General features: G+C 36.3%; 2 protein-coding genes across 15 annotated transcripts in view; both read left to right on the top strand.

Annotated features, from left to right (window-relative positions):
- The window catches only part of snu (ABC-type transporter snustorr), a 490105-nt gene extending 479004 nt beyond the window's left edge, over nucleotides 1-11101 (top strand). For all 9 annotated transcript variants that reach the window (XM_083114471.1, XM_083114472.1, XM_083114475.1 and 6 more), the window contains 7 exons: nucleotides 2218-2395; nucleotides 3463-3578; nucleotides 4020-4090; nucleotides 4516-4604; nucleotides 5305-5481; nucleotides 7436-7522; nucleotides 9409-11101. In XM_083114471.1, the coding sequence (XP_082970597.1) occupies nucleotides 2218-2395; nucleotides 3463-3578; nucleotides 4020-4090; nucleotides 4516-4604; nucleotides 5305-5481; nucleotides 7436-7522; nucleotides 9409-9623 (933 nt within the window). In that variant the 3' untranslated portion in view covers nucleotides 9624-11101. The remainder of the gene's footprint in view (nucleotides 1-2217; nucleotides 2396-3462; nucleotides 3579-4019; nucleotides 4091-4515; nucleotides 4605-5304; nucleotides 5482-7435; nucleotides 7523-9408) is intronic.
- A 7612-nt stretch (nucleotides 11102-18713) lies between these two features.
- The window catches only part of LOC145981217 (ABC transporter G family member 20-like), a 63307-nt gene continuing 58405 nt past the window's right edge, over nucleotides 18714-23615 (top strand). The window contains exon 1 of one of the 6 annotated variants that reach the window (XM_083114360.1): nucleotides 18714-18725. The gene's annotated coding sequence lies outside the window, so the exon portion shown is untranslated. Of the gene's footprint in view, nucleotides 18726-18746; nucleotides 18862-18982; nucleotides 19094-23615 lie in introns of those variants that run through there. The other 5 variants (XM_083114362.1, XM_083114357.1, XM_083114358.1 and 2 more) reach the window with 5 other exon arrangements.

The raw sequence follows: 23615 nt of genomic DNA, 5'->3' as shown, positions 1-23615 counted from the left end.
GCACGTTTTCACATATGTAGATCCAAACTTGCACGCAGAATATAGTTCCACTGTGGAGGGTTCCATTCCGACACAACTGCATCCTTGCAAGAAAACAGTTATTTAATTTGTAAAATACAGACAAAATAATATATCCATTAGCAGGTATGGACTTGATTGGTTGCAATCACTGTGCAGACAAACTTGGAACCACATATTCGCCAACTGGGATGTCTATTGCGTTGAAGAGAAACTGAAACTCCAGAGCAAGTCGAGCAAGAGTGAATACATTGCAGAGCACATGGAACCGGTGATACCAGTGTTGCACATCCCACTATTTTAATCCTATGTTTATCGTGATTAATAATCGTGCTATACAGTGGTGAGAATAGCTGAATTGAGGTCTCCTGTTCAGCACGTGGTTTTACCCGAGTGTTATTTTGGGCATAATCCGAAGGGAAAAGCTCTTCAGTGTCAAGCAAGTTGTTATTACTTCTTACGGCAAGATCAAGATAAAACAGGGCGTGAGGTGATTTGCCGTCAATGTGCGCACAAACTGTATCACGGCTGTTGAATGATTTGCGGTTTGAGTTTAGGAAGGAAACAACGACAATAGAATCTTTGCAATATTAAAAGATGTCGCTGTTAGAAGAAACATGTTTATTATTTGGATGAGACGTGCGTCAACCGGGGGGTGGGGGGGGCTACATTGAATCAAACATGGAGGGATACCACCATGTAAAACAACCGCCAGGGCTGAAGAAACTGACGAGGGAGGGGGAGGAGGAAGCTTATTGTTTCACTAACTGGCAGCAATGAAGGCTTTGTTGAAGGTGCATGTTTATTGTTGCATGCAAAGAAAGGGAAGGGTGATTATCAGCAAGAAATGGACAGACCAAGATTTGAATCCTGGTTTAGTGAAGTGATTCATAAATTGAAACCAAACAGAGTAATAGCAGCACACAATGTATATATCACCAATAACAAACCATGCTTTTTTTGGTGGTATACTTGAAGTGCGTAGGTCTTACAGTAATGGATGTATTGTGAACGAAGCAATCAAGTTTTTCATACATTTATTTCTTTCTAAACCAAAAACAATAATTTGTCAATAAATTCAAGAGAGGCCTATCGTTGTTTACTTTTTTTTACCTTTGACTTATTTCTTTTTTGGCATGCTCAAAATATACACACATGCTCTCATATTTAGAAGATATTTCGCTATTTATGTTAAGCAATGACACATTTATTAAATAATCTATGCACAGAAAGTACTTCAAAAATTTTATGTTTCAGGAGACAAAAGGAAGCAAAAATACATTCCGCTTGACATGCATGTGGGTTTTGATGTTGTACGGTTGACAACACTGGCATAGAAGATTCTCAGCTCAGTTCTCGTGCGGATTGATACATAAAACCTGCTGCAAAGTTAGCTTGACGCGAGGCTTAGATTAGTTTCCATTAATATATTTCCTAAGAGTGGAGATAGCAAATATAGTATTATCTTCCAGAATATATGTATTGAAATGAAACATAATTACAAGATATATATCATGGATGTATTTAAACTTCCTGCATGTTGTTGTAATGAATGTCCAGAAACCAAAATCCAAACTCATTTTAAAGTACTTATTCATAGTTTTACAAAAATACAACATTGAAACAGTGCTGAGAGAACCCATTCTTGTGATAATAAAGACATAATTTACAAACCTGAAAATTGTGTGGCACATGCCACTTTCATTTTTGGGCACCCTCTTTGAAGTGTAGTTCCTGGTTCACATTGAAAATTCCTTTATGATTGCCCCAAAATTTCCTTTCCAACCTTTAAATTTTCCATGTTGTTCATTATCATCATCATCCTTTGCCTTTTTCTTGCCTCTGGCTGGGTCAGCATAGAAGTCAAGCCTCTCCATTTTCTTCTGGTCTTCCACCACTCCTCTCTTTCCACTCTTGTTCAATAAAGTTTAATTACCCAGTGAGCATAGTGCATATGTTCAGTCCCATAAAACACATGCTTGTATAGTACATGGTAACTGTACATAATACTGTTATGTATGAGATGAATTATGGGATGAACCACACCCTTGCAGTTTTTGCTATCCGCAGCCATGATATATGCATATGCATATTTCACATGCAAGTAAATTTAATTACTACATTTGTTTATCTGATGCACATTTTCTTGTATTTAACATTATTCTAGAGAACTATGTAATTAATGACTTGTAATTCCAGGATTATTATGATACTCCGGAGGATGCAATAGGTGCAGTTAAAAATGGATATGCTTGGGGTGCAATATACTTTACAGAGAACTTCACAGATGCACTAGTTGGCAGGATGGCTATTGGCAGAGATGCTGATGAAGAAACATTAGATCAAAGTGAAATTCGTGTGTGGTTGGATATGTCAAGTAAGTTGCCTACATAACTTTGATGAAATAAATTGATCACCTTTTTGTTCAGCACCTAATGTTGAATTTTTACTTGTAAAATATACTTAAGTTTGAAATTACACTAAATCACAGAAAATTTGGTACACATTTCGTCCATTTAGAATGCAAATGTTCTATCTCCAAATTGTAAACAAATCGAGATATTTTGCCTGTGGTCTATTTAGGATGTAATTATTTCATCGCTGCAATTGTTTGATGCCTACATACAACCAATACTGATATATTGAGAGTCTTTTTGGCCCAGTCACTTATGGGAGCTGCTTTGCAATAGCAGTGGTCTTCGTTTCTTACTTTTGTTCTTAACAGACAAGAATTTAGAATAATAGTGGAATCAAAGTAGTTGATTGATTTCCCAAAATATGAATTATTTATTTTACTGAATGACAAATTTATAATGAAATTGTTTCATCTTCATCTCGTTTCGAGAATGCAGTGTTATATCTGGTAGATAGAACATTGATACTCTCAAATCAAGTGTTGAGTGCAAATGTTATATCTGAAATTTCAATAATTAATTACAGCATAAGTAGCTAATGAAACAACTTCTTGTGTTACGAGAGACTTCAGCTTATCAGTCTTTGCAATGATAAAATCTTTCAGCCCAATGGTGACAAAGGTTCAATAAATATATCATGTCAAACTTTAACGGGCTCTCCTGGAAAAATAAAAAATCGGACATAGAACATTTACATGCTCAGTGGACGATTTATGTAGAAATTTTTGTTCTAGTAATTTTCTTTTATCAATTAATCTCAAAATTCAACTTATTTAATAGATGTTCAATAAATAGTAACACTGGTGTTGATCTACAAAAGATTTGTTATAGTGAGATTACACATCATATTTACACTGTGTATTTTTATTATAAAGTTTGAATTAAATTTCATTTCTACTTTTTTAATAGATAATTAATAAAAATGTTCAATAGAACAAAATTGAAAACAAATAATTCACACTACACTTGATCAGAAATTTAATGTATTGTGGTTCCTCTTTTCATAAATTGTCTTTATTTTCTTTTCCAGATCAACAAATTGGGTTAATGTTAAACAGAGACTTACAGTTTGCTTATAGAGATTTTGCACAAAACGTTCTTGAGACATGCGATGAAAATCCAAAATTGGCTGACATCCCAATACAGGTAAATACAGTATAGTATGTGGACTTGTGTTAAGAAAACAATTAGCTTATTATTAAATTGATTTTTTTACAATTGCTTCTTCAGAATTTTCTTTAGTAACTGCCAGTGCAGAATTCAATATAATTTGCAAGCATATGAGGGAGGAAATAAATTCTAATCAAGTTTCTTAAAAGTACTACAGGCAGTACTTCTACTCAAAATAAAGAGTTTATGTATACAAGATACATGGGATGGTATTAGGAGATGAGGGGGAATTTGTACACTATCCCCCTCCCCAAGTCAAGGGTAGTTGCTAGAATTTGAACCACTGGAAATTGTTCAAATACCACAAGATTCATTTGCAATATAATAATTTAAAAATTGTTCTACCATTCCTATCTCTCTTTAATATTAATGACAAAGCATGTCAACTCTAACTTTTGTATAATCTTTTCTTTCTAGTTTAAAACTCCCGTCTATGGCACTCATGATCCTAGTTTTACTGAATTTGTTGCTCCAGGTGTCATATTAACGTAAGTATGACATATAATTTCTAATATTAGAGATTGCATGTGGAAGTTAGAATTGTAATTGTTAATTATTGCTGTAGTGAGCAAATTCGGACTTGGTTTGTGGATATGTGTAAGGAATATGCTGAAATAACTAAGTAACTAGAATTATCCTTATATAGAAAGTAGACATATATCAATTGTCATCAATTGATACGTAATTATATTCTATATTGAAATAATAGTAATAATAAAATATTAACACACTTTACATTAAAAATTAAGTTTAAAACCTACAGCAATTTCTTGCTTAAAACATTGGATAATTACTAACTTGGATAATGCAAATGTCTTTTGTATTGTTAAATGTTTGGATAAATTTCACCCAAAGAAAACATTACCTAAAACAAAATGCTTATTTTTTTTATTTTTTTTGTTTTCCCTTACAGAATTGTATTCTTCTTGGCTGTTGCTTTAACATCGTCAGCACTTATTATTGAACGAATGGAGGGATTGCTGGACAGGAGTTGGGTTGCAGGTGAGGTGTTGGTTTTCAGCTTGACATAACAAGACTCTTCCTCATGGAATAATTGCATGAGAAACATTAGTATTTTCATAACTTGTTGAATCAGTGTAAATTGTAGTTCAAGGAAGGATTGAAAATGGCTCCTAGCACTTGCCTTGAGATCTTTAGGTGTGTTGCCATAGAATGTCATGAATCTGGGTTCAGTCTTTTATGAACTCAATTTTTCTCATATTGCAATTCCATTGGGGTCATTGTGAGCTATGTTAGCATAAATATTTTGGTGTGCTTTGCATTTCCTGAATCAAGATGCTGATCTTTATTACTGACAATATCTAAGTCCTTGACTCTTTACATCAACAAAATCAAAGAAAATTCACCCAAATTTTTTTGCATAATCCTTCTGACAAACACAAAATATTGGCAGTTGTGTTAATGCACTCATTATGATAAAGTATATTTAAAACATGTACTAGGAGTAATTATTAAAAACAAGTTGCATTTGTCCTTACTCTTACTGTATACTTCTGTATTTCCATACCTGTGGATATAGGTCAGCATAATTGTTATTATTATTAGAGGCAACAAAAGGAAGAAACAACTTAAGATCAGAATAATTAATAATCTCTTTCATACCATTACATAAATTGTGTTCAGTGAGTAAAATTATGTAAAGTATCAGAAATGTATGTTGCAATTATTTTTTTCATTTCAGGTGTGACTCCATTTGAGATCCTGTTTTCTCATGTGATAACACAGTTTGTTGTGATGTGTGGACAAACTGCATTGGTGCTACTCTTCATGATTATCGTGTTTGGAGTGCAGTGCCATGGTGATATTGCATGGGTTGTTGTTCTTACCATACTTCAGGGACTGTGTGGAATGTGTTTTGGTAAGTGCAAGGAACATTGATTCCATGTATAGATGTATGCTACTTATGTATTTTACAGTGATTAAAATGACTTACATATGAGAGAATTAAATGGAATATATATATATATATATATATATATATATATATATATATATATATATATATATATATATATATATATATATATACACACACACACACACTAATGAGGAAGGAGACAGTAAACACTTACCACACGAAGAGAAATTATTCAATATTTCGCGATCTATGTCGCATTTTCAAGTTGAGGAAGAAAGATCGGCGTTACGAAGAGAAGAGTATTCTGTGCCTCTTCTCTTCGTAACGCCGATCTTTCTTCCTCAACTTGAAAATGCGACATAGATCGCGAAATATTGAATAATTTCTCTTCGTGTGGTAAGTGTTTACTGTCTCCTTCCTCATTAGTGTTTATCCGCCCTTCTGGCACCTTTTCTGATCCTATTCCTGTGTTTATATATATATATATATATATATATAAAATAAAGTGCTTTGCACCATGCCATGAAGGTGTATAGGGGGTGTGGAGTTAGGGCCCCACACTTTCTTGATCACGGCCGAAGGCAGGGGTGATGTGATCAGCACCATGTCCCTGGCACCTTTACTCCCCAGAGTTTCCTCCAGGTATCTACTTTATACGATGCTGGGTGGGTACCAGAGCTGCTTGAACAGGTGGAAAGAAATCCCAGTTCTCCCCCACCAGGGATTGAACCAGGATCTTTCGCATAGTAGTCATATGCCCTAACAACTGAGCTACCGGGACTCAGAATGGAATATGGAATATATTTTTATATTTTAATTAAAATTAAACTGAATAATCAAAATTATTAATGTATTGGCAAATTAAAATGTAGAATACACAAGGAATTTCAGAGATCTATTATTAAAAAAAGATAATTTAATTAAAAATTGTTAGAAATATGCAGGTGACAACTGTTAACCTGAAATATATTAAGAAGAGGTCAAATACCTATTACAAAATTTCTACACACACACATACGCAGCCATAGGCATAACTAGCTTCCAATTATTGGCAGAAGCGATAATAGGTGGGGATTCTGTTCTCTTCTGTGGGGAGGGGCTATCGATAATCTTGAGTTAATCTGAATTATTTTTTTTGTTGGTATAACTTTCATCATCATCATCATCATCATCATTATTATTATTATTATTAGAACCATAACCCATGGCACAACAGCTCATTGAGGGCCCAGGCATACTTTCTGACTGCCGGCCTCACTCCTACCTGATTCTACTCCCACTTCTACTTGTATTTCACTTTCAATCTACTGTACTGCTTTCAGCAGGTTAAAAACATGTAATGTGTTCAGATTTTCAAATTGAGGAATGTTAAGCTAAACACACACCATACCATATTAAATATAATACTGAAGAGATATTTTCACTTGTAGTTCCTCTATACATGTACTGTAGCTATACATTAGATTTACTAAAGATGTTCAGTAGAAAAAACAATTGGGTTTTATTAGATTTATGAGAACATAACATCAACTGCTGAGGTCACTATGCATCCCTGCACAGCTGCTTAGGTTTTTGAGCACATTGAACCTCTGACTTGCAGTCTCACCACTGAGAGCTCAAGGGGTCCTGGGTTCGATACCCGGTAGTGGCACATAGTGCTTGGGATTCCACTTTAAACTGTAGGTCCAGTCCCAATTAGCCTTATTGTGCATAAAGCAGGCTTAAAACATCAAATCAATCAATTAATCAACTGAAAGCTCCGGTTTAAGTGTATCTTTGTGGATGCCCTTTTTTTAGTCTCATGTGATCTTCATTCATCCTTATTGTTCAATTAGCTTAAAAAGGAAGATAATCTGCATAGAATAACAGAAATACATTTAATCTATATATTCTAAAATAACACTGTAATATTGTATTACCATGTTTTATTCACTGAGTCTTGTATTTTTTCTAGGTTTTGTGATATCTGCTATCTGTGAACTTGAAAGAAATGCAATTCAACTTGCCCTTGGCAGCTTCTACCCAACTTTACTCCTCAGTGGTAAGTATCTGTAGATACATTTTATAGCTTATTTATGTAAGTATATCTGATCAACAATTTTTAATTCTACAATCTTATCATTATTGATCATCACTAAACAATTATATATTTTTTGTTTTACAAAATATCCTTTGTGTGTCATATTTCATGTAGTTCACATCCATCTCACTAAGTATTCTTCATTGTTTGTTTATATTGTGTATTGATATCCACTTGACAGATAGTTCAGGGTTTTTCAAAAAGAGCAGCAGATTACAAATTTGTATTACGGACTCAAGGTAAAAGAAACAAAAATGTTACACATCACTGCAGAGAGTAAGAATCAAAATTTTAATAACACACGTAGAATTTTCATTCCCGTGCCATATATTTTGCCAGCATTTAGTTATTTCTTTAAGAAATGCTGAGCCAAAGGGGAGGGGGACTATAACACCCACCAAGCCTCCCTTGGGCATGCCACTAACCATGTCCTTGTACATTGTTGGTAGCTGCCCATGTCTCCTGACATTACCCCCCCCTGTGATTTTTATCACATAAAAGATGCTATTTACCCCCTCACTTCTACCTGGCGTCTAATTGTTGTGGCTGTGGAATGCATAACTGTATATCATTTGAAGTGTATGTGCAATAAAATGAATTATTGTTTTGACATTTGTATGTCACACATGGTATTGAGTGCATAAAACGTTGATTCTTACTCTCTCACATAGAACATGTTTGTATCTTTAACAATGTGTCCACAGTAAAGATTTGTAATCAGATCCTTCTTCTTGAATAACCCTATATATATATATATATATATATATATATATATATATATATATATATATAAATCAAATAAGGTAAAAGGAAACACTCACCGGACAGTAGGAAAATTCAAAATTTTCGCTAATTTATAGCATCATCGGTGTGAGAAAATGATGCTATAAATTAGCGAAAATTTTGAATTTTCCTACTGTCCGGTGAGTGTTTCCTTTTACCTTATTTGATTTTTACTTAGCCCTTTTGGCCCTCCTTGCTTTTATCCATTATATATATATATATATATATATATATATATATATATATATATATATATATATATATATATATATATATATATAAAATAAAAAAGAAATAAAAAGTAGTTAGGTTTAACATTAAATTTGACAAAGTCTATAAAGGATTTGCTTTATGTGCACTGTTGATTCAAATCTGGTTTTCGTGGCGGAGTGGTTAGCACATCATGCTACGATGCCAGGGGTCCTGGATTTGAATCCCAACCTGGGTAAGGATGTTTGTGAGTGTCCATTAATCAATTTCATGATTTGAATTTGAATTTGAATTTTATTTTCTTCCGTTGAACCTTGATTAAAAGGGCATGGAAAACGTCAAGATACATAATGAAATAATAATTAGTTTAGTACATCATAACAAAAAACAAGAAACATTGTGTAGTACATTACACCACTACACCAAAGTAAAAATTGAAAAATACACTTCATTACACTACAATAAAAATAAAAACACATTATCATTGTTGCATGATTGAAATAAGAATACAATTAAAATACATATTGTTTAGTACATTGGCCTTGTATTGTCTTGATCCATGAATTCTCTGATACTGTAGAGCTCTGTCAAATATTTTTTTAATGTTTGTATTTGTTTATTTTTTGGAGATGTCAGTTTTATGTCATAAGGCAGCTGGTTGTAGAATATTTTCCCGGCATTCATTGGTGATTGTTTTGAGATATTGAGTCTGTGTTGTTTCTGGTAATAATTATCTTTCCCCCTTGATATCATCACTCATCCCGATCTTCGCAAATTAGCCAAAAGTGGCACAAAAAGCAAAGTAGAATAAAGCAAATCATTCAATTAATGAAATCTTTTTTTTTTCCTTACAGGTGTTATATGGCCTGTGGAAGGCATGCCTTGTGTATTGAAGTACATCAGCTTGGGCCTGCCCTTGACAATGGCTACCACATCTCTAAGGGACATGCTCACGCGTGGCTGGCCTATTTCTCAGCCAGAAGTCTACAATGGGTTCATTGCAACTCTCGTCTGGATTGCCCTCTTCCTGACCATCAGTCTTCTCGTCCTCAAGTTCAAGAAGGGGTAAGGAGATGATGGCAGCTGGAAATCATCAATCTGTGCTTAGGGACCAAAACTTTCAATTATGACGTGTCGTTTCTGTGCTGTGCTTATGGTACGTTTGTGAGTGTGAATGTGTGTATGTGTGAGTTTGTGCATTCTTGGCAAGGGAGAACCTGAAGGTTCTTGATGTGAGGTGAGGGACTGTGACAGAGTCTGAAATTCTCTTCACATTTGGGGGGATAGGTCAGATCTTACCTATACAACAAGAACACTTTGAAATAACTGCATGTGGCCAGTGTTGAAATAAAACATACTCTGAAATGAACTTGGACTAAGATAACAAAGGTGCTGTGATTGCTAAGCTATGTTACATATACAAAAAACAAAGTGCACACTTTCATACAATTTTGATATCTTGGACTGAGAGACAATTGCGTACAGAAAATGGGTAGGGGATATGTGATATTTCAGTTGTTTATAAATAAGGGTGTCTGTCTCAGGTTAACGTGGTAAGAAATTTTATATCTGATGAATTCAAATGTTTCTGTGATTTTGCTTCTTAGTAAGTTTCAGACAAAATTTTACCATGAAAAATTACATAAGCTTGTAGTATGTTAATTTTCATGAGAATTGATTGAATTGTTGCCATTTTTAAAAGTATCAAAAGCACATTTTATTCTTGAGGCATTACTTCTACGTAGATAGGAAGATCAATCAGAACAATCCATTTTATCAAATGAAAGCCATATGTTTATAATTATTCATTGATGGTGCTGACTAAATTTATTTTATATGTGACATAGAGATTATTACTTCACTAGTAATACAAGTATGCTCAAGTGAAGAATATTGTATTTTTTCTTCCATGTAAAATATTTTTTTGTTCCAGTTAATTAGAAATATTACATGCACTTGTAACCAATAGAAGACAGTTAGGTTATACATATAGTATTATATACCTTGTGTCATGTGTGAGTGACAGTTATTTTATTTTATTTAAACAAGTCTGTTATCCTATTTCCTAAACATATTGTTTGTGTTACATAAGAAACTGAAGTGACTTTTCTCTGTGAAGACATGTTTTTGATTTGTTGTTAATAAAAATGAATAAAGGTTTATTTTTAATTGCTAAATTTTCTATGTCTGTGACATACACACATATATGTATATATACACACACAGGCATATATAAACACATGAATAATTATAGATTATTATTATTAAAGATACATTTGTAGTAGTTTTTTGTGAAAATCTTAAACCACAATTGGCTTGGCAATCAGACTGCTTAAAAATACATTGAATTTGCAGACCATGACAAGCTGGGAATACTTATGTGAAAATTTCCTCCAAATGAGGTAATAGAAATATTTTAAACTAGTGAGGAATTATATTCCTGTGGATAGTATTTCTTTGTATCTGTTGATATGTTTAATGGATGTACATGCCTTCTTTACTAGTTGTAATCCGTAGAAATAAAATCTTGTTTGTTTTCTGTACATATTTTTTTCTTTTATTATTACAACCTACTTCCTAAAACGATAAAATCACACACAAACAGCACGATAAAAAACACTTTGGAATTCTTCCAAGCTTTCGACTCCTTCACGGAGTCATCTTCAGGGCTGGTCGAGGAAAGACAGAGTAGACGCGGTTGTCGTTACACTGGCGTTACTTCCTGTGTCTGTCGGCAGATGTTGTTGCGGTCTTGCAGTGTTGGTAAGTCTTGTTGTGTTTGGAAAAAATCAATCTCCTCCAACCAACATTCCAAACACAACAAGACTTACCAACACTGCAAGACCGCAACAACATCTGCCGACAGACACAGGAAGTAACGCCAGTGTAACGACAACCGCGTCTACTCTGTCTTTCCTCGACCAGCCCTGAAGATGACTCCGTGAAGGAGTCGAAAGCTTGGAAGAACTCCAAAGTGTTTTTTATCATGCTGTTTGTGTGTGATTTTAGTGTTTTAACAAATATGTTGCCGGCACGTGACGTAAGAAGTTTTCTACAGTCATATTCCTAAAACAAGTTGGAGGTAAATTTTATATGCTTGACAGTTACAAATTAATATTTTATTCTTAGAAGATCCATATTCAAGAGAAGGCATGGATCTTTCTTATGCTAGCTCTCAGGTTTATTTAATTTATTATCTCAACCTTAATTTGATTCTGAATAGAATTGAACGGTAAGACCTTAAAGACATTCTAAATTACCATCCATAAGCCATTAACATGTTCAATCATACATTTTTCCGCATGAAGAGTTTTCAGATTTGTAAGAAAAATATCGCTGAACCTGAGGCCAGTCCCTTATCAAACATCAGTAAAATTCTACTCTTGAAAGCACAGAATGTAAGAAAACTGGATGAAAATAGCAATGAATAATTGGCTTACTATTATCTTTGCTAAAAGAGAAATTGTCAAAATCTACTTTATGCTCCAATAGACTATTTGGGATGAGACTTGACTTACATTTCAAAGTGGGATCTGAATAACTGTGCAGCGTGTCTCCACTGAGGATCAGACCTGGGTCCTCTTGATTACAAAATTACGGTGCTACTACTATGTCATCAGGAGGCCTACAATTGTCTTTGAAAATACAATAACTATGAAATTCAGAACACTACCTGTATGAAATGTGAAAAAATAATGGAAAACAGCTGTAGTGGATATTCACTCATGTGGTGGATCAAATAGCAAGGTCTCTTTACTTGTATAATAATGATAATAATAGTAATAATAAATTATTAATAAGAACTTTGTAATAAAATTGTATTTTTTATAATAATAGTTATTATTGTAAAATAAAATGAACATGATAATAATCATTATTTTTGTTATTATTTCTACTAATCAAGTTTTATCAATGGCCTGACTCCCCCTACTAAAATTTCTGGCAAAGCCCATGGTCTGGGGTGAAAAAAATGTATTCCCCTGTGGTATTTGTCACCCCTTGCAACTTTACACATCTTGAAATGGTCAGTCGATCACTCTTCTCCAACTACCAGTAACAATAAATAATCCACGAACATAAGAATAAATGCCGACAACTCCCTCTGACGTCCAAAAACTTATGAACTAAAGAGATGGTCCACTCGTGAGAAGTTGGTTATTCCGCCACTAACCTCAAGACACCAATATGTCTTTTAGCACAGAACAAAATTGCAAATAAAAAGGAGGGACTGAAACTTACCAGTGTAATGATTCTACAAGGGTCGTTCAAGGTTGACCGGGACTTTTATTTCTGCAGAGGAAATAGGTAGCAGAAGAAACACCAAACTATGTCAGTTTTTCAAAGTATTCTCCGTGCGCACCGAGGCACTGTTGCCATCGTTCTGGCAGCTCCCGAATTCCTTTGGCGTAGAAAGAACTTGGTTGTTGTCGTAGCCACTGGAGGATATCGCTCCCCAGTGCTTCATCTGTCGTGAATTTCTTCCCTCCCAGATGGTCTTTAAGGGGTGCAAACAAATGATAATCACTGGGGGCTAAATCCGGACTGTAGGGGGGATGGGGCAGAACTTCCCAGCGCATGTCGGCCAGAGTTGTTGTTGTCACATTGGCCGTGTGAGGGCGGGCATTGTCATGGAGAAGAATGACATTTCCAGACAACATCCCAGGTCTTTTCTTGCGAATGGACACTGATATTCACCTCGGCAGCAATATTCCGCATTGTTACTCGCCGGTTCTCAAGAATCATTTGCTCAACACGTGCGATATTCACTGGTGTGACTGCAGTCGGGCGAATGTGTCCATGCGCTTCATTTGTCACCAGCTCCCGTCCTTTGCGAAACTGCTCACACCATTCGTACACTCTTGTCCGCAACATCGTTTGTTCACCATACTGTGCTTGCAATCGTCTGAAAATCTCAACTAAAACTGCTCAGTTCTTGAATAGGCACAGGCTGCTCCTTGGCTACTGTGACCTATGTGGAAGAATGCTGAATGCGGTCTCACACGTTGTGTTGGCACAAAGGGATGCACTTGGTCTTGAAACTGGAGAATTCCTTCAAGCCGAAACAGGTGCTCTTGAGATACACAAAGGTTTAAGTAAGAAATCATCTTCCACATCCACCCTTGAATGTACTCGGAGGTCCAGAGTATATTCAAGGGATTCAGTGCCAGTGGGGTCAGGATCCTCCCAGCTTTCCCCTCCCCATGGTAGTCATGCCTTGGCTTGCTCCTGCAAAGCATCGTCGCTTTGTAATCAAGGGGTCCAGGTTCGATACTGGATGGAGGCACATGGTGGTTCGGCATCGTCGCTTTGTAATCAAGGGGTCCCAGGCTCAATACCCAGTGGAGGCACATAGTGCTTCAGATCTCACTTTAAACTGTAGGTCCAGTAACAATTAGCCTTACTGTGCATAAAGTGGATTTAAAACAGCAAATCAACCAACCAACATAGTGGTTTGGATCCCGCTATAAAGTGTAGGTCCAGTTCCAATTATCCTTTCTATAATAATAATAATAATAATATATCTTTATTGAGCGGGCGAGGTTCAGCGTACGCTGTTCTCCCACCTAACCCTTGTCAGAATACAGTCTACAGTTACAAACGGTATATATATCCAATAAGAAAAAAAGAAAGGAAAACAAAAATAATAATAGTAATACAAATAATAGTAAATAAGTAAGAAAGATGAAAAAAACAAAAAAAAATGCATGGATAATTTGAAATCAAATAAGAACTGTAAAGATACAATTAATGAGTATATGTATACACAAAAAGAAAAAATACATAAAACTAAATTCTAAATACAATTTTAAGTATATATATATATATATAGGCACACACACATGTACACATAAATGCATATTTGTTAATGTTTGATGGTGCAAGAATAGAAATATTTGACATGAAGTAATACCAAATTCTTACATTGACATTAATACATTGTGGGATGTATTTTTATTCGTGTGTGCTTCTAGATTCAAACTGTTTACATAGTAGATAGTCCTTTGCTGTGGATTTAAGAGCATGCAGTGTTGATTGGTTAGTTATTGTTATGGGCAATTTATTCCAGGTTGAAACTGCATTTACCGAGAATGATGATTTGAAGGAGGCGGTACTGTGATGACATGTAAAAAGTTTGTTATGCCCTCGCGTGAAGTGTGAGTGTATTTGAGTGCCTACTTTAAGTTTTCTAAATAGATAATCTGGTTTACTTACTTTCAAAATTTTGTTTATGAAGGTGATATAGTGCAGATGCCTTCTTCTGTCCATTGTTAATATTTTCTTTGTGTTCAAATGAGGCAGGATATGTTCATATTTCCTTATGTTCAATGCAAATCGTATACAAGAATTTTGCATCACCTGAATTTTCCTTTTATCTCTGACTGAGACCCCAGGACCATAAACTACATCACAGTAATCAAAGAGTGACCACGATAAGAGCTCAACGAGCTTCAGTTTAACTTTTTCTGTTAGATAATTTTGAGACCTATATAAATTTCTGAGAATGTAGAATGATTTTCTACACAGTCCATTGATGTGTTCTGTCCAAGTGAGAGAACTATCAATCACCAAACCCAGGTTTTTAGATGTTGTTTTATGCGGTATGCACGTCCCACGTATCTTCAAGACTATGTCGTTATACTTGTCGTTCGTAGTTGTTTGTCTGCTCCCCAGTAACATGTATGTGGATTTTTTGGGATTTAATATCAGTGCATAAAGTGGAGCTAAAACTCAAACTCAATCAACTAGAGAATTGCTTCGAGGAGAAACAAGTGTGCTTAAGAAAGGTTTGAATGAAAAGTCACTTCCCAGATTTCTAATAGGAACTTACTTTGAGTTTGTTTTTCGGAGCAACTACAGTTTGACTCATAATCATTGATCCACCCCTCTATAGTTACACCTATGGTTTATTAGGTGTACAAATTAATTCTCACCCCGTAAATTTATTCACCTATTAAACATTACTGTTGCTTTTGTTCCAATTGGAACTTTCCCCACACTCCAATACTAACCTAAAAAGATAAAATACCAAACTAGCAGATGACGTTACATAAAGAAGAAGTAGGACAATACCATTAGGGAAACCACATCAAGTTTCATGCTTTCTGCATATCAACTGAAAAAATAAAGTGCCGCTGGCGCTGAGGCGAATGAAATTATTTGTTTTGCCTTCGATGAATATACAGTATCATACAGCACCTTCAAAAAATGGTTTCAATGATTTCTGGAGGGGGGTTCCCATCTGGAAGATGAACAGTGTCGTGGACAGTCATATTTGAGGATGAAGAATTTGAGCCTGTTGAACGAAAATCCATGTAAAACGCAGGCCGAACTTGTCACTACCAGGAGTGACCCAACAAACTATTTCCTGCAGCCTGCAAAAACTAGGGAAAATACGGAATGAAGGCCATTGCGGGTGTTTCAGGATTACCGAAAGAGGCGAAAATCGTGAGTTAACTACGGTGAACCAACCGACCGACTGCCGCCCTCACTCGCACTTGCCGAGGTGAGAGATCATCTAGCCAGTTATGGGGTGACATGTGGTCAGCACGATGAAACCCCAGTCGATGTTGTAGGTTTTGACTGGCTTAGGCTACTCATTCGTAGTTCCCCAAGTTCCTTACGATGGTGGGTAGCCACCAGCCTCATACACAGGCTGAAATCTCAGATAAAAGTTTTTTACACTTTCTCCAGGAGATTCGAACCTGTCCGCTTCCCATAGCAGAGACCAAAGCTTGATGCCTTAGACCGCACAGGAGCACAGCCATGGTGTGGGACTGCCAGCCTGGGTATGAGCAGTGGCGAAGCGTGCTGTCTCTGGAAGGGTAGGCACAGGACGGAGCAGGGTTTGTGATTTTTTTTTAACAGCAGTATGTTAAAATATAGCCCCTAGAAAATAAAAGATAACATATTGCCTGAATCTCGTAAGTCGGGATAGTGATTGTAAAGGATAATGTAGTGATTAACGCTCTCGCCTTATAATCAAGAAGTACAAGGTTCGATTCCTCCTGGAGGCATTGGTTCAGATTCTACTTTAATCTAGTCTCGATTAGATATCTGAGAATAAAGGTGCTTCTGTCTCGAAGGTCAGAAAAAAGTGACAACGAGACTCGATGTTCTGACCAAGCGTCACCCAATGAAAAAGCCGTTCTGTCAGGCCCTAGCCATCTTACATTTGTTAGATTAAAGCTGCTCGTAAAAATTATTTGCTACTTCAATAACAGTATTGTAAATCTTTCTCGCATTACAGAAATGGTTGGTTCACTTGATCGTCACTTAGCGTTTATTTCTTTTTAATGCTGACCTCCGCAGCAGATTGGTTACAGCGTGCTACGACAAGGGCCTCAGGTTCGAATCCCCACCTGGGCATAGGTGTTCTTCGTGAGTGTCCCTTCGTCAATGCCATCATATTATCGTTCATTCTCATCTTCCCAATTAGCCAAAAATGGCAGAAAACCAAGTAAAATAAACTAAATCTATCAATCAATCATTTCTTTTTAACTTTTTTATGCATATAATTCTTCTTCAACAGGCGACTTTCTTAAAAAAATTATAATATGATTTAGAAAATGATGAAATGCTAAATGAGAACACGGAATGTGTAACTCACCGACCAGAAAATTTCAGTAACATGGATTTTCTCTATACGTTTGCATTGTACGTACTTTGCCCCATTTTAAAAGTAGCGCATTTTCAGTTGTCACTAATCATGAAAGGAAATTTCGTCTCAAAATCCCTTCCTCAAAGAAATAAAATACTTTCCCTCTCTGAATCGAGATTGGTGTGGGGCACATCCAGCAGCTAACACTTCGCGAAAAGCGGTTCTTCAAAAGAGCTGAATGCACCAAACTTAACACTGGTAACCAACTTGCATGCATTATTTGCAATTAGAATTCTAATAATGCCTACTTTGATAGGTTAGGAGGCCAGGCTTAGAGGTGTTAGCAACACATTTTCGCTAGATGTTAGCAGCTGGGTGTGCTCCGCTCCCGGCACAGCTCTGAATCTTCCATGGAAACCCTGCTTCAACAAGCTCTGTACGTCCACTGCCTGCTTCGTCACGCGCTCGTACACGATCGGCACTCTTCGGAAGTCAGGGTGAGAGGGTGAGAGAGAGAAAAGAGGCCGGCCTCTCAGGTTACATTACAGGCGAACGCAATCCTGAAATTATGCTTTCCTGCACGAATCACATAGGTTGTTATGGGACCAGCTGAGGCACTGTCGGGCGGGCCTCGCTGAATGCTCAGATAATGTTCCAGGCAGGGTTGCAAACTTGCGGTAATTATCAGAAGACCAAGAATTTCAGTTTTCTTTTATTAAGCGTCGTTTAATGAAATTTATAAGTAATAAAATAATCCGTTATAGACAAATATATTAGGGTAGGCCCGGCCTCCGGGCCTCATAGGACGCTTCGCCACTGGGTATGAGTGTTACTTGTAAGTGTCCATTCATCAATTTCAACATAGGTTATCATCACTCATCCTCATCTTGGCGATTAGCCAAGAGTGGCAGATGAGCGAAGTAAAATAAACCAAATAAATCAATCAAACCAACATCAACTGCGAAACCAAATATTATTTTGTGTATTTAGTGGAACATGAAGTGGTTTTTATACTATGAATTACTGCAACCAGGTGAAACCGTCAATGCCGAGCGTTATCAACGTCAACTGATTCGTTTGAGTGACGAAATTCAGGTAAAGACAGTTTACCGGCAGTGGGACTAGGTAGGTGATAATTACTGCACGATAACGCCAAGTCGCACACGGCAAAAGGAACTAAGGATACGCCCTATTCATTGGGTTGGTACAGTGGCGTTACAAAATCGTCAAGGTCCCGACAGCAAGAAACAAATTTGGGCCTTTCATCTACAGTTAGCAACAAAAGCTTTTTCCTAAAAAATTAAGTAATTACTTTGAATGGCTGGTTGGGGTTACACCCCCGACACCCCGCTAGTTACGCTTATGCTCTTTACATCCCGTTTCTGCGACACTGATGATGATGATGATGATGATAATAATAATAATAATAATAACAACAACATAAATTTTGTGATCGCGATTTATTTTTTCTAAAAATAAAATTGGACGAAGGGGGAGTTTTGTACCTTTGAAAGGGAAATTGTGTTTTCTCATTGTGGCAACACTGAGAGCGGGTTGTTCGGAAAATGATGGGTGGGTTGAAACAAGGTTGACGCGTAGTATAATCTGTGGGGGAAAATGTCGTATTCTTTCAATATTGCAGTAACCTAATTAGCGGACATAAATCCTATGCCGTGGAACATATTTCTATGTAGTACTGTACATATAGGTGAATTGTCCACTATTTTCATTCAGTTTGTGTTCGACAAAGTAATGATCATGAATTGAAATTAAAACGTCTATACGAGGACATCTGCTTTGTATAAACAATGTCATTTCTTAAAACAACACAAACATAAGATGTAGTACAAGAAAGAATGAAAATAGCAGTGGACAATTTGTCTATTATCTTTCCGTTGACTACAATCTATGTGAGAGTTTAAACCTTAATGGTAGATCTAGTAATACAAATATTCTATTATATTCTATCACAAAAAGTTTAATAGCTATATTGATTTGTATATTTTTTTAAATTAGTAAGTGCAGAAAATAAAATGCACCTGAAAGTTCAGATGGGAAAGTTGCGTATTTCTTCAGCTCAGATTTGCAGTAAATCATTATTTATTTAATACATGGTATTATGATGAATGGTAATTTGAAAATTGTACCCAGCAAGAATATAAATAGATGATGTAACTTGATAAGAAATACGTTGCATACAGTTAATTCAAAAATCACGAATTTTACTTTCAGTAACAGGTAAAACTTTGATAGTGTCCAAACACCTCTCAACTCGTTTATTTCGTCATTATTAACATTCGTACTTACCTATTCTGCATTGCGAAAGATTCTTCAGGTGCTATTTTCCTTTTTTCACGAAAAAAAGTTCAATTTTTGACATAAAGAGTAATTATTAAACCATTGACCTTAGCCCCAAAAACCATTGACGTTAGCCCCACAAACCATTGACGTTAGCCCCACAAACCATTGACGTTAGCCCCAAAAACCATCCAAGGGCAGCCCCACAAACCATTGACGTTAGCCCCAAAAATTCACGAACCATCATGGGGACTAGGTTAGGTTCCATTAGCACTCCTTTTGTTCAATTTAGCATATACGGACAACATCCGTTTTTCTACATAAACTCATTTCGGTAAGTAGTTTCTTGTGTAAAAATGAAGAAATCCGTTGGGACGCTATCAAAGTTTTAGCCAGTAACATATTGAGATGTGATGGGAGGGAATAACACCCAGCGCTAATCATAAATCCATTCATCTGTCCATCCTTGATTTTTTTCTCTAAATATAAAAACGAATGGGGATGGGGTGTAATTAATTTTGTGGAATATTTATAGTGTAGAAATATATATTTACTGCATTATAGAGTTTGGATGACATCCAACGATTAATCAGAAATGTAGAGTGAAATTTTCCTTTCTGTACAATTCTTGGTACACATAATGTACATATAACTGAACATGTTATAGTAATAGAATCAGTGATTATATATTTATTTTTGAAGGAAGACTAAATTTATCTACCTAACCTCTCTACCATCTCACATAAGGTAAGGACATTCCTGCATGTAGTGTTAATATGCCAGCCTCTATGTCAGAATGGTTTACATGGTATGGTGTGAAAGCAGATTCATATGTTTGAATTCTGGTTGAGGAATAAATATTTCTTTTCTTGGTTAGGAAAGAGAGCAGCAAATGCTGAATCTCACCTGTCGAATAAAGATATAGGCTGCCATGATTATTCATCCTCTTCATAATGCTTAACCTAAAGAAATAGAGGTAAAACTTCGATAGTGTCCCAACACCTCTCACTCGTTTGTTTCGTCATTTTTAACATTCATATGTACCTAGTCTGCATTGCGAAAGATTCTTCAAGGTGCTATTTTGCTTTTTTCACGAAAAAAGGTCAATTTTTGACGTAAAGAGTAATTATTAACCATTGGCGTTAGCCCCAAAAACCATTGACGTTAGCCCCAAAAACCATCCACGGGTAGCCCCACGAACCATCACAGGGACAAGGTATGCCTACGAGGTTAGGTTAGGCCTGTTAGGTTAGGTTCCATTAGTACTAATTTCGTTCAATTTAGCATATACGGACAACATTGGTTTTTCTCGATGAAAGAAAATACCAACAAGAACTTCTAAATACCACAGAAACTCATTTCGGTAAGTAGTTTCTTGTGTAAAAATGAAGAAATCTGTTGGGACGATATCGAAGTTTTACTGAAATAGAAAAATGTGCAGTATTAATTAGAAGTCATCAACTCTAAACTTTCCTTTGCAGGAACATCTAACTAGAAATACCTTGTCTACAGGCACAAATGATCACAGAGTAAAGTTACTTGCAGAACCACTGTTCAAGTAACCATGCTAAATTATTTTGATTGCATCTAGAACAGCAGTTGTTAGCCTTGATTTATGATGGACACTCATTCAGGGACAGCATGAAGTTTGAGCCAGAGTGGACAATGGCTAGGGTTGCCATACGTTGCATTTTAACCGGGACAGTCCTGTTTCAGAGGCATGCCCCATGGTTATTATTAGAAAAAACACTATTTGCCTTGTTGTATAAAAGTCTAGGAGTTAGCTTGAAAACCAAATTAAAATTGAGACATATTTCATGCTAAAAAAACAAAATAAACAAGTTGATGGAATTTAGCGCCATGGCCTTGTAGAATGTTGGAGCAGACAGTTGTATTGTTTTCCATTTGTAGAGCACTGCATATGGTCAAGAAGCGTACATGTAGTTTCAATACGAAACCAACAAGAATTTAAATTCCTGCATCTTGACACAAACTCAAAAGACAAACCTCATGTTGAGTGTCAGATATGTGGGGAGTTTTATGAACAGTTGGTGAAGAATAAGGCAGCTCTCAAGAAGATCGGTTTTTCTGATAAATACTTCTGGCACTCCTCAACTTCAGCATATACAACCTCTGACATTAAAGTTCAGTGAATGATCCTGAATATCGAAAGTAGACAAATTCTTAATGAAACCTACCTTACTGTCCTTCGAAGTAGTCCCCTCCCATGGCTATGCACCATTGAGAATGGCTGTACATGTCCTGGAAACTTTTAGAAAAGTCTTCTTTCAGAGTGGTGTTCAAGGCCCTCGTCACGTTCCGTTGGATGTCCGGAATATTCTCAAATCTCTGACCTTTCAAAGTGATTTTGAGGCGTGAGAAGAGGAAAAACTCTGGAGGATTCAAATCCAAATTTCTTGCAATGCATTGCTACAGAGGATGAGAGCTGGTGTGTGAGGTACGACCCTGAAACGAAACGCCAAAAGCATGGAATGGCGTTCTCCTGCATCACCCCGTCGGAAGAAGGTCAAGGCATAAAAATCATGCATAAAGACGATGCTTATCACTTTCTTTGACAGTGATGGCATGATCCACAAGGAAGTCCTGCCGGAGGGAACAACAATTTTTCCGCCTTGGCCTTCTTCCGACAGGGTGATGCAGGAGAATGCCATTCCATGCTTTGGCGTTTCGTTTCAGGGTCGTACCTCACACACCAACTCTCATCCTCTGTAGCAATGCATTGCAAGAAATTTGGATCTGAATCCTCCAGATTTCTTTCTCTTCCCATGCCTCAAAATCGCTTTGAAAGGTCAGAGATTTGAGGATATTCCGGACATCCAACGGAACGTGACGAGGGTCTTGAACACCATATCGAAAGAAGACTTTTCTAAAAGTTTCCAGGACATGTACAGCCCTTCTCAACGGTGCATAGCCATGGGAGGGGACTACTTCGAAGGACAGTAAGGTAGGTTTCATTAAGAATTTGTCTACTTTCGATATTCAGGATCATTCACCGAACTTTATTGTCAGAGGTTGTGGAACTAACATCAAAGATTCATTGGAAGAAATCCAGAAACACTATATACCGAGATTATGATATTACTTCCTGACAACAGGAAGTCATATTTCATTTATGATGTATCATTTCTGTGATCCATACTTTAATAAACAATAACAGCAATATGTTAATAATAAAAATAATATAATTAAGCCTAACTGGTTTTTCACGAGGGGGAGGATTAAACACCTCCTTGGGAGGTCACTCTAACAATGGCCCATCCAAAACTAGGCTGCCTCACCCTGTCAAAATGTAAGCAAATGTGATAAAAATAAATAAATAATGTATAGATAATGATGAAAATACATATTTCTTAGAAATTGTTCCCCCATCCCAAGTCTTTCACATCCATTTAGTAACCCACTGACATCAGAAAAGTTAGCATCCTCCACTGCTTTTGTTGTTGTGGATTCTCTAGGTCCAGTCCCAGACTTAAAACACCAAATAAAAAGAAATAAATCAAGTTGTTCAACACAGGTCATGTAATTTAATTTTTGCAGTACTCACATTTTATGTAATATTAATAACAATAATATTCAACAATGAATGATGGCCTAATATTACTTTCATGAAAAATCTGGTGCTGCATTTCACTCTCATATTAATAAAAATGTTTAAAATATTGCCACATTTTTACCTCTATCAAGTCCTAGTATAAATTTAATTTTTAAAGAAGCTTGCTTCATTGATGCCAGTCTATATTACATTAAGCTTCACATTAACTATAAAAACTAGTAATGTTTCTTCAAGCCTTCACAGAAGACGTGGCACCCCTCTAGGGGTCCACTGACCACAGGTTAAGAACTGCTGATCTAGAACATTCAATCTGTCATGGACCAAGTACAAATAGCTCTAAATGCATGGTCATGAAAATAGGCAGCTGGGCAGAATTGCACTGGTGCCAAATATGGGAAATGCAAGGCAAGAGCGGGAAAAAAGCCGCTGGTTTCCACGCACTGTGTAGCAGTGCCAACCAGGCTGTGTTGCCTAGTTCAAGTATCACACCGACCTCTCTCCGGGTCATTTTCGTGTCATCCCATATCTTTCGAGAAAATACTGTCAATTCGTATCACATAGATTACAAAGACCAACTCTACAACGAGATC

The sequence above is a fragment of the Lepisma saccharinum genome, chromosome 29 (genome assembly GCF_977018435.1).
Source record: "Lepisma saccharinum chromosome 29, izLepSacc3.1, whole genome shotgun sequence".
In the NCBI taxonomy this organism is placed as follows: domain Eukaryota; kingdom Metazoa; phylum Arthropoda; class Insecta; order Zygentoma; family Lepismatidae; genus Lepisma; species Lepisma saccharinum.
Note: the sequence above shows the minus strand (reverse complement) of the source record. Positions and strands in the feature narration are given on the sequence as shown.